The sequence below is a fragment of the Vipera ursinii genome (genome assembly GCF_947247035.1).
Source record: "Vipera ursinii genome assembly, chromosome: 9".
NCBI lineage: Eukaryota > Metazoa > Chordata > Lepidosauria > Squamata > Viperidae > Vipera > Vipera ursinii.
Genome location: NC_139523.1, coordinates 8,484,533 through 8,496,972, shown reverse-complemented (window position 1 = coordinate 8,496,972; position 12,440 = coordinate 8,484,533). Strand labels below are relative to the sequence as shown.

The 12,440-nt window shown below is 43.5% G+C and overlaps 1 protein-coding gene across 1 annotated transcript in view; it reads right to left on the bottom strand.

Moving 5' to 3' along the window:
• The window catches only part of DLGAP3 (DLG associated protein 3), a gene marked incomplete at both ends in the record, with an annotated part of 48,119 nt that extends 38,914 nt beyond the window's left edge, over positions 1-9,205 (bottom strand). The window contains one exon of the mRNA XM_083369742.1: positions 8,183-9,205. Within this exon, the coding sequence (XP_083225868.1) occupies positions 8,183-9,205 (1,023 nt within the window). The remainder of the gene's footprint in view (positions 1-8,182) is intronic.
• Positions 9,206-12,440: the final 3,235 nt, after the last annotated feature.

Here is a 12,440-nt window from a genome sequence, read left to right as displayed (position 1 = left end):
CTGATTTCCATTCAGGAGGATAAATCAAGCTACGTCGTTCCACTTTTCTTTCTGTCCAGAAAACGAGAGTTGTAAACTGAAAAATGTTAGCAATACTGCTGGTTTGGGCTGGTCCTTCAGCCATCAGTCACCATATAAGAATTTTTAAAACTGTTAAAAGCAATACATTCTTGATGTATTTCATATGTGACAGAAAATTCTCTGCCCAGAAAATCTGGTAATTTGGGGAATGTTATCTTATCTGCAGTATATCTACATATCCTTCTCCACGAACCTGTTTTCCTTGTTACCTTCTGGGAGAAGGGGGCTTCACGGTATCTGAAGCAGAACATCCAGATTCAGTCGCAGTCACAGTCATATAGCATCCACCTCGCGAACTCTCAAGTTTCCTTATTATATATATATATATATAATCAAAACCACTTCAGAAAGGTCTGTGTGGATAAAGATGTGTTACAGAAGATTATTTGATGCTTTGTAAAAGAAGATGGTGTGATTTCTAATGATCTGTCCTGAAATATTTATTAAACATGATCGGTTGATTATGTGCCAACAACTCATTGTTGACTCCTAGTGACCACACATATAGAATTTTCTCCATAATGATCTGCCCCTAACCTGAGAAGGGATATCAGAGGTCTTCAACCCCCTGCTTGAGCAGGAAACCCATTTTAGACAAGTGGCTGTCCGGTCCCTTTTTTTGAAAGCTTCCAGTGATGGACCATCCACAAGTTCTGAAGGCAAGCCGTTCCATTGGTTGATTGCTCTCACCGTTAGGAAATTTCTCCTTAGTTCTAGTTTACTACTCTCCTTGGTTAGTTTCCAAGTTAGTTAGTTTCTCCGTTTCCCTTTTAGCATTGTTCAAACCAAATGTTTTGTAGTTGGAATACTTTGACTCTGTTTTAAACAGTTCATAAAGAAGGAGCTGCTGTGATTAAGGGAAGATCAGTATGAGAGTGGCTGTACTTTTGGCCTTTTGCAGCAGTGTAGGCTCAGATCACAAACTCTACTCTAGTGTCTGCTGGGTACAGAATGTGAGTAGGTGATGCACACTTGGTAGCTAGGGGACAAATAGAAAATTCACCAAAGGCCACATTTTTTTTTTGGTCTTGGCAAGTAATAACACTGCAGTTGCTGCTGTGTTTTTTAAAGTTGTGTTTTCTGAGACTGTGCCATGATTTGAGTCAGAATAGCTTCATTCCATTCCATTCCATTAGATGTTGGATTTTCTTTTTTTTTTTTAACCAAGTGAAAGAAATATTTTCCTGCCCACTTTGGGGAGATATGGAGAAGAACTCAACCCTGACTCTTCAATGGAAAGACAGATACTGAAGCTGAAGCTCAAACAATTTGGCTACCAGATGGGAAGAGGGGACTCATTGGGAAAGACCCTGATGTTGGGAAAGACTGAAGGCAAAAGCAGAAGGGGAGGGCAAAGGATGAGATGGCTAGATAGTGTTATTGACTCATTGAGCCTTGGTGGAGCAGTGGGCTAAGGCCTCCTTAAGTAACACCAGCTGCCTGCAATTAGTGCAGGTTTGAGTCCCACCAGGCTCAAGGTTGACTCAGCCTTCCATCCTTCCAAGGTAGGTAAAATGAGGACCCAGATTGTTGGGGGCAATTAAGCTGACTTTGTAATAATGCCGCTTGGGGTGTGTGTGAAAGCCCTAATAAGCAGGCATATACATAGAATGAAGGCTACTGCTAAGCTTGTAAGCCGCCCTGAGTCTTCGGAGAAGGGCGGGATATAAATGGAATTAAAATAAATAAATAAATAAATAAATTGAACATGAATTTGTGCAAACTCCAGGAGACAATGGAGGATAGGAGGGCCTGGTGTGCTGTGGTCTACGGGGGCACAAAGAGTTGCGCATGACTTAGCGACTGAATAACAAACAACAATGGAGAAGGAAGAGGAAATTTTGCCTGTTCTCTGGCCAATTTCGCAACAGAGCTTAACAGAAAATTCATTCTTGCTGGTTTCACACTGCTTTCGAAAATTCCCTGCTTGACTTTAACTGCTTCTCTTAGTTCCATTTCTTTTCTCCTAGCAGCATCTCATAATTAAAAGTGATTACACTCAGAAGTGCCCAGAAGCCAGCTTCGTTCCAAAAGACTCATCGTACAACCAACTGTGGAAGGGTGATTGGAGAAACAGAATATCAAGAAGATAAGTTGGAATATGTGTCATGGATTTAGTGGGTGAAACAGATTTCACACTGAGAAGATCTAATGTCTTTCGGAACCTATTTAGGTGGAATCTGGCAAACTGGCAGAGGTGGGTTCCAGATCCTAAATTTCTGAACATAGGAAGGAAGGTAATTGTGTTTGGATAAGCAAAAAAAGTAATCTGGATTAAATGAACAAATGCTGTCAATATACATTTATTGTCAATACTGTATACACAACATGTTTGCCATTTTATGCAGGTATAGTATATGTAAAACACACATGCATAAACTCTCATTCAGAAATAACAGATATTCTACTTTAATAGATCCTCTTCCTCTATTGGACCATTAAATCAAGGGCTGACTGGATTTAAATATAAAGCAAAGTAAGTTGGTAGTCCAGGAGACAAGATAGGATAACCAAAAAGTTTCAGAAGACCTTTCAAGATCTTACAAAATTATCCTAAATAGACAATAAAGGTAAAGGTAAAGGTTCCCCCGCACATGTGTGCTAGTCATTTCCAACTCTAGGGGCCGGTGCTCATCTCTGTTTCAAAGCCGAAGAGCCAGCGCTTGTCCGAGGACGTCTCCGTGGTCATGTGGCTGGCATGACTAGACGCCAAAGGCGCACGGAACGCTGTTACCTTCCCACCGTAGTGGTCCCTATTTTTCTACTTGCATTTTTACGTGCTTTCGAACTGGTAGGTTGGCAGAAGCTGGGATGAGTAACAGGCGCTCACTCTGTTATGCGGCACTCGGGATTCGACCCGCCAAACTGCCAACCTTCTGATCGACAAGCTCAGCGTCCTAACCCACTGAGCCACTGCATCCCTTAAATAGACAGTAAAGGTAAAGGTAAAGGTTCCCCCGCACATGCATGCTAGTCGTTTCCGACTCTAGGGGCCGGTGCTCATCTCCGTTTCAAAGCCGAAGAGCCAGCGCTTGTCCGAGGACGTCTCCGTGGTCATGTGGCCGGCATGACTAGACGCCAAAGGCGCACGGAACACTGTTACCTTCCCACCATAGTGGTCCCTATTTTTCTACTTGCATTTTTACGTGCTTTCGAACTGCTAGGTTGGCAGAAGCTGGGACGAGTAACAGGCGCTCACTCTGCTACGCGGCACTCGGGATTCGACCCGCCAAACTGCCGACCTTCTGATCGACAAGCTCAGCGTCCTAACCCACTGAGCCACCGCGTCCCTTAAAAAGACAGTAAGGGCACATAAATATCCTCAACACTGATCTAGAATGTTTTTCCCCATCATGATGCTCTGAATATGTGCTAGTCCATATCTCATGTACTCTGATCCATCTGGAGCTCTGGTTGACACTTGATTTGTTATGTCTCCTTCAGAAGTTCAAAGTGGTGCACAATGTTCTCCCTTCCTATTTATCTCCAAAACCAATAACTCTGTTAAGATAGGCTAGGTTGAGAGGGAAAGACTGGTCCAAAGTCATCTGCTGATCTTCATCCCTGAGCAGGGATTAGTACCTGGGCCTCTCTACTCCTAGTTTAACACCTACACCACTACACCAGCGTGGTTCTTTGGCTGAGAGAGAGGAACAAGTCCAACTTCCCCAACACGCTTTTTGTATCTGAGGATGGACTTGAGTCTCACAATGGCAGTTCAACACCTTCACAACTACACTGTCTTATTTAATCCTTCCTCCTTCTCTGAACAGTAATGATCAAGTTCTTGCAACCCTGGTCACGTTCGAGCCCTGACCTTAGAAAACAGACCTGGGAAGGATGTTTTCATTGTCTTCTCCCAGACAGTTGCTGGCTGCTCTTGTTATTCTGTTTTTCCTCTCATTAGCAATTGGAGACCATTGATTAGCCCTGTGCAATAGCTGTTCTCTGCAGTACCAGCTACTAGCTCTTGCTAATTGTTTGTTTGGGTACTGCTAGCAAAAGCAACTGGCCTGTTGGAAGAGCTTCGACATCCAGAGAAGCTGATCTGTCCAGCTCTTCAGAACTCTTCAGTCTTTTAAAAGGGACAACTGCCTCTCTTTGCTCCTATTGACTGCTTTCCCTCCCATTTTTTCTTCTTCTTTGGAAAAGAGGTTACTATGGCCTTGACATTTCTTTAATCACCAACATCAAGGGGCAGAACTATAAAGCATCATGGGAAAAGAAAGGGGGAAAGGAGAGAAAAAAAGAGAAGAATACTCCTCCATACTGCAAGCACAGCTACCATGAATTAACTAGACAAAACACATGCTAGAACTGGTAGCCTCGTAGAAATATCCATTCTTCTTCTTCTTCTTAATTATTATTACTAAACAAATTTATATGGTTACCCAACTCACACACAGTGGCTTACAATATTAAAAATTCAGAACATAACAGGACACAATCCCCATGGCAGTAGTAACACAATCAAATCAACCACTTTTGGAAAAGCCACAAGGTGAGGGGCGGCAATCGTACCTCAGGGGAAATGATGTTCCATAGAGAAATCCATACTGCATTTTGGCCATAATTTTAAAATTGTTACAGAATCTGGGATGGGCCAATAGGCAGTTGTGCAAAATTTCTCCTCTCCTGCTGATATCAAGGAACCAATCCCTGAGCACTGACTCTTTCTCAGCAACAGATTTTTATCCTACAGGTCCAGTTTGCTGGGTTTTTTTGTTTGTTTATGTCTATGGAGATTCTCAGTCATCCAAGTCATGGTTGTCCCGAAGATGCTTTTTCATGAGGCACCTGGACTTTCTTGTTTTTCTTTGAAGACGTTTTGCTTCTCATCCAAGAAGCTTCTTCAGCTCTGACTGGAGGGTGGGGAATGGAAGCTTCTTGGATGAGAAGCAAAACGTCTTCAAAGAAAAACAAAGACAGTTCAGTTGCCTCGTGAAAAAGCATCTTTGGGGCAGCTATGATCTGGATGACTGAGAATCTCCATAGGCATTTAACCATGTACTTTGGGATGAACATTCTTCGAATTAGCGGTATGCAAGGAATATCAATCCTTCCACCCCCCTGTTGTTTTTCAGGGTCAGCCTGTGGGTTCGGCAGTTGGGTCGGACGATTCAGAGGAGGAGGAAAGGGGTGTTGGAGAGCTTGCTGAGGGTGTTGGAGAGCTTGCTGATGATGGCCTTGAGGCTCCGCAGAGCCCTCAGCCAGGCCCCTCCCATCTGGTTACGACGCAGACCCAGCTGTGTGAGCCTGACAGCATGGATGAAGATGACCCACAGCTGGCCCTGTTCAAGGATGCCCGACGCAGGAGGCAGTCAATCAGGAGTAAACAGAGGAAGGCAATGGGGCACCTCGGAAGGAGGCAGAGAGAAGCCACGCCCTGAACTGTTTAAAAGGGGAATGTGTGGGAGGGCTGGTTTGCTGAAGGCAACCGTTTGAATAGCTCCTGTTTCATGGTTCATGTCTTGTTTTGCTCTGTTTTATGTTAATAAATTTGGCAGGCTTAGTTCCAGCCTCTTGCCGTTTGTAAAGGGGTTGTCCCTGCCTTTTCTGCAGGGCCGGTAGTAGGCTGGTACAGAACACCCCCACCATCCAGTCAGAGCTGAAGAAGCTTCTCAGGTGAGAAGCAAAATGCCTTCAAAATAAAACAAATCCAGTTGCCTCATGAAAAAGCATCTTTGGCTTTCTGTGCGTCTAAAAAAATATATCAAAGCCATTTGTTTTCCTGGGTACATTTGATAACATTCCAATTGGAAATTTATGGTTCAACAACTAAACTGTATGGATTTTGGAGAAAACTTTTATGAATATAATTCAAACAATTTATCACAGACAAACGGCCAAAATAATTGTGAATGGAGATTTCACGGAGAGTTTCAATATTAAAAAAGGCAAAAGACAAGGGTGTCCATTATCCCCACTATTATTTATCTTAACTCTGAAAGTGTTGAACAGGAATGTTAGACAAGATCCAGAAATCAAAGGAGATAAAAGTTGAAAAGTACAAACTACAAGCATTTGCAGATGACTTGTTATTTATATTGGAGATCCGTTAGAGACAAGTCCTAAATTATTAGCAAAGATTGAAGAATTTGGAGAAGTAGCATGACTGAAAATCAATAAAGACTAAAGTTATAGTTAAAAACCTCACAGATAAACAAAAAAACCCCACAATTATTAGAAAAAACATATCTTCAAGTAGTTAAGAAAGTTAAATACTTGGAGATATAACTAACAGCAAGGTGTGCAAAAATTAAAGAAGATAATTATGTAAAATTATTAAAACAAATAAAACTGGAATTGAAAAAAATGAAAAAAATCTACAATTATCGATCTTGGGAAGAATAGCGACTGTGAAAATGAACATTTTACCAAAACTGCTCTTTTTATTTGAAAGAATACCGATAAAAATTGACAATTTTTTTTGATGAATTGAATACATCAATATTGAAATTTATTTGGCAAAGGAAAAAAGCTAGAATTAGACTGAAAATGTTACAAGAAGCAAAAGAAAATGGAGGCTTTGAGCTACCAGACTGGGTCTTGTACTATCAAGCAGCCGCACTAACGTGGTTTAAAAGAATGGATAACTCTTAGAAATAAAAGACTATTATACCTAGAAGGGCATGACCTACAACTTGGATGACATGCTTTCCTAGGGTATGGGAAGAACAAATTTTACAAATACTTTCAAAACCACTACGTAACAAATGCACTGCTTTTGACATGGGAAAAGGTAAAATCAAGAACTTACATGAAAATACCAGGATGGATTTCGACAATGGAGGCGTTCGTACACCCAAACTTAATTAATTATGAGAAACTTGTGACTTATAAAGAAATCATAGCTGCCCATCTCACCTGAAGGCGACTGAGTGGTGCATGACAAACGGATAAAACCACATATAAAAAAACAAATACAATATATATTTTAAAAAATAAAATTTCAGAAAGGAAATATAAAAAAAACAAAAAAACAAAAGCAAATCCTAGGGGATAAAAATAGTAGCTCAATTACAACCTTGGAATTTAATCCAAAAACTATAGCAGACAAAAATGGTAAAAAAGTAACACAGAGCAATACAGTGTTTGGCTGATTCACAGAAGTCTCTTCATCTTATTATTCAGTTTCTAGGATTAGATGATGAACCATAAATCAATCAAATAGAATGGCTTTCAGCAGCATGCTAAATTGAAAAGTAAAAAGCCTAAGCAAGTTTAAAACTAGCCAGATTGACCATATTGCGTGAAAGCATCTGTTCGGTTTTTATTGGAGCTGGCAAAATGTGTCGTACGACTAAACTGTTGAATGACGGGACTCAGAATTATCTGCAAGAATCAGTTGGTTTCATCAGAATGACAAAAACGGTGTTGTCACGATGTGATGTAAGGTGCATCTCTTATATATGTTTGTGCAGCAACTTGGGGCAGTCAGAATAGGGCCACGTTTGCCTCAAGACACTACAATGCTTATTTTGCACTGATGATGTTATCTAGTTTGGTAATGAAATGTCTGAAAAAAATCCCCATCAAGCTCAGAGAGCACCAAGGACCCCACAATGCTTATTTTGTCCTGGGCTCCTCCTTGTCCCCCCCTGGAGACACCCCTGGAGTGTGAAGAATTGAAGAAGCCTTGGGACTCAGCTAATGCAATCTCCTGCTTGGTTTAGGACTTTTACGCCACCTCACAGTGAAAAGGCTGAACACAACAAGGCTATGGAACACAATTTCCCAAATGGGGATTAGCTAGATGGATCTGGTCATACTGACTTGTATTTGGAAGTTGTAATCAAATACAGATTGTAAAAGGTAGACGTAAGAAACTGATGACAATACTGCTCAGGACCGTTATGTACAGGTAGTGCATGCCTAATGACTGTAATGGAGCCAGTCCATTACAGTTCTAAGTTGTGATCGTGGAGGAGGAGCAGAATTTTGGAACCCGGTCATACGTACCTTTTGGGGATCTGTCATAACTCTAAAGGGTGCTAAGCGACTGGTTGAAAGTCAATGACTACCTATATCTGAAGAACCCATCAATATCAGAATTGAAGGTATAAAATGAACACCCTGGACAGTCTACCCACCTCCTTACCTGAAGATAATGATAGGACCGATCCTTGGCCTTGGCCTCTTGAAGCATCAAGGCTTTTTCTGGGCCTCCTCCTGAGCTGGGATAAGCCTCCCGTGCTTGGCTGACTGTCATCGTATGCCAAGAACTCCTCTTGAGAGTCTGGCCATCCAAGGACATGGACATTCCTGCACAGGCTAAACACTTGCCCTCACCACCTCCACTTTTGAGACCCTTCAAGGTCAAGTCTCGGAAGGCACTTTCGGGGGTGTCCACACAGTACTGGGTGTTCTGGTCAACAGCATGTTGCCTTCCAGACACCATGTAGCTGCTATCACTGTCCAGATTATCATCGGAGCTCCACCAGCCCATCATCTTGTTCCGATGGCGGGAAGAAGATGATGAGGAATCCACCTTGCGGTCTTTGCTTTTGCTACGCTTGCCGTGCCGCGACTGGCGGTGGTGGTGAGGGTGGTGGTGATGGTACCCTCCTTCTGCGCCCCGCCCTTCCATCTTGGTGCCGTTGTACTCCCGCTTGGATGGGGCTTCCAGAGAATGTGACTTAGCAAAGAGCTTCTGGACAGAATGGACGAGATGCCGGATGCGGCTGGGGCTCTCGCTGCGTGGCTGTTCTGTGCTGCTGGCCCGCTGGTACTGCAGGGTGTGGAAGCCGTCGTGGTGAAGAGGCAGTTGCTTCTCGAACTGGTCCAGGAGAGTCGGGGGCAGCCGGTTGATCTTGCCGGAAGGATGGGCGGCCGCCATACACTCGTCACAGGAGTCGTACTGTTGAGGTGTGTGGTGCATTCTAGGAAAGGTGCTGCTACTGCTGGCAGCAGAAAGTGGTTCAGTTAGGCTGAGGGGAGGGTCAGCAGAGCTCCGGGATGAGCAGTAATGGTCCAAGGAATAAGGCTCACTGGGGCTGAGGAGGTATGGCTGGCGAGATTCCTGGCTATGGTGGATGTATTCCATTGGCTGGTCACAGGCCTCTGGGATGCAGCGGCAAGGGTGTTCCCGTGACTGGTTGCGGTCCCCATGGTAGCTCTTCATGGTGTCATCACCGGACAAGTAGGCCTCTCATCCTGCTCTCTGTAGGTCAGAGTAAGAGGAAGACTCAGCACCTACAAAAAAGATAATGTTAGAGTCTAGAAAAGCAGGGCCACAGAGACAACTTTCATGAAAAAGGTCTCAGGTTCAATCCTTGACTCTGGAAAGTTACCATAGGAACTCCTGTACACCTGCTGTCAGGTAGACAACTTTGAGCTAAGGCAGGGATTTTCAAACTTGGCCAGTTTAAGACTTGTGGATTTCAACTCCCAAAATTCTTTAGCCAGGCACGCTGGCTGAGGAATTCTGGGAGTTGAAGTCCACAAGTCTTAAATTGGCCAAGTATGAAGACCCCTGACCTAAGGTGATGAAAAGAGGGTTTTTACTAAAGCTTTCTTCCTCTGACATGGTCAATGCCACCGCAAGGGGTCAAGCAAAGGAATTATCTAGTTTTTAAGATAGTTCAGCTTGCTGTAGCCTGAAGTTCTTCAGATATGTTGGGCTACTATTTGCAAAGTGTCTCAGCTAGATTCTCCAAGATATTCGGAGATGGTTGGCATAAGAGTCCTTTCCAGACATTCTTGGAAATTAGGAAAAGGTTTTGTTGGTCCTAGCCCTATGTTTTTATTTTGAAGGGAGTCCACTTTCCCAGAAAGGAGTTAAAGGCCATCTGAAATCATGTAGTTTTAGAACACGGTAAGGGTGGAGAAGAGAGGAAAAAGAAGAAAGGAGCAGGGCTTGTCTGCTCGTAAATGGGTTTCAGGAACCAGCCACCTCTATCTGGAATCATTATGTGAACAGGCATCTCTATTCTTTCCTACTAGGTATTCCAAGGTTGACTTCTACTAACGGGTGTAATTGGGAGTCACATGTGTATCTGGATGTTACAGTTCCCAGCATCCTTACTATAGGCCAGGGGTAGGCAACCTTGGCTCTTTTATGACTCACGGACTTCAGCTCCCAGAATTCCTGAGCCAACCACGCTGAGGAGAAAGGGAGAGGTTTCCAAGCTGAGCCATGCTGGCTCAGGAATTCTGGGAGTTGAAGTCCATGAGTCATAAAAGAGCCAAGGTTGCCTACCCCTGCTGTAGGCTATGCTGAGTGAGCCTACTGAAAGTTACGATTTGGTGACATCAGGGACACATCATCATTATTGCTGGTGTGTCCTGAAATAAGCTTTGGATGTTCTTCATCCATTGTAAAAAGAAAGTGCTAATTTCTTTCTAAGGATTTTCCTTGGGGTAATGTAAGGCAAGTTGAACAGAAAATATTTAGATAAAATCAGTGATTAGGAAGTATCACAAAAAAACCTCGTTGTGAGGCTGACCTTTTGTTTTGATAGAATTGGAGTTTATGAGGCAGCTTAGTGGACAACTGATTTTTTATGGAGAAGAGGGAAGGGGGCAGAGTACCAAACAAAGCAAAGTGGTCCTTAAATGGCAACAGGCATCTGAGTAAATAACCTGTGATAAGATTTTGAAGCCTCTCTGCATCTTGGGCATCTCAGCTGCTCAAAGAGCTCTTGAGTTCCTATTCTCCCCAAGCCAACAGCAAAGGTGGCTTTGACAGAAGCCTTTATTTTTGCTCATCAGATTGCCAAGGCCTCTGGCAATGGGCCCAGGACTTTATACATTCACTTTTTTAATAAGTGGATCTTTCTTTCTTTCTTTCTTTCTTTTTTTGGCTGGTGTCTACATCTTGGGAGGTGTTTTTTTTTTGAAAAATCTCTTAAGACACCTCCACAATATCTCTATGGTGGTTCATAGCAATGAGCAAAAGAGAAGCTTAAAAAGGGAGAGGTTTTACATGAATAAGGTTCTGAGAGCTCATATTTAGGCTTTTTAATATTTTTAAAATAGCGTGTCCACCTTGCAATCTCTCAGCTGGTCCCCTCCTTTGATACTCAGCAGCTGAAATGAAATGGAGACAGGGCAAAGGCTACCTCATGACTGGAGGCTTTGATCCAGATCCATCCTTTCTGAAAAGGGCTTCAATCAAGGCTGATGTTGCTGTGGAGATATTTTTAGACGTTTCCTTAAAGCCTCCTGAATCTCTTAGCTATTTGTCAAAAGCAAGTGTTGATTAAAGCTGCAGGCAGACTGAAAAGAATCCACGGATGAAAAATCAGGCTAGAAGAGATCACCACCTATGGCAAATTCCAAAGCCCATTGATGAAGCTAGGAGAATTAAGGACTGAAGTTTCCTCTGGATTCCACCATTCCAGAACTTTTTTTGGGGGGGGGGGAGAGGAACATACTGTCAGAGCTGCCACCTGCCATGATCTATGGGGGGGACAGACTCATCGTATCTTTTACAACCTTACTTCAAGGTTGCCCAGCTGGGAATGGCATGCAGTTCTGCACCACCCAGTCTACAGCTGAAGAGACCGTTCCCACAACAATTTATTTCAATATGATTGGACAATGGGAGAGACCAGCAATGGGAAGAGACAAAGTGGGGAAAAGTTAACTGTGAAAGTTTTGATGCACAAACCTCAGTTCTGGCTTTGCTATGCTGTAATCCAGACATATCAAACACAAGGCCCAGGGGCCGGATGTGGCCCGCGAAGTGGTTTCATGTGGCCCGCAAAGCCATCCTGGAAGGAGTGAGGGAACGGCCCCCACTGCCTTGGCCCTGGCCCAGAGACCCTCCTTCTGCCAGAGACCCCCAGATCTGTCCCACTCCTGCCCAGGCCCCCAGAGGCACCCTTGATGCGAACGATGTAGAGCTGGCCATGCCCACCCAGTAGGCCACGCCCACCCTGGCCATACCCACCAGGGACCGCAATGCTGATGCGGCCCTCAATGAAATTGAGTTTGACACCCCTGCTGTAATCCATTTGGCCGTTAGTAAAATAAACCTTTCACACCAAATGGAGTCGAGGGTCATTCTTGCTTAAGGGATCAAACTGGGACAGGACAGACACATATGCACAATAAGAACTATGCCAATTTTCTAATGCTTATCAAGCCTTGCAGTGCTGATAGACTCAGAGGCAAGTACCACTTGGATTTCTGGAGAAATCTTTGTTTTTAGCCAGGTAATGAAATAGAATCTCGAAAGACTGCCAAAGCAATTCTCCAGATCTACTTATACCTCGTATAGTTAAGTCAAAGTTATTCTCTTTCTTATGCTTCCTCCCCACCGTCTTCGGGCTGAAGTGTTTCTTTTGCAACCATCCTGATTCCTCCCCCATATTTCCACAGCCTGCTAGACATTTCATCAGGTGAAGTAAGGT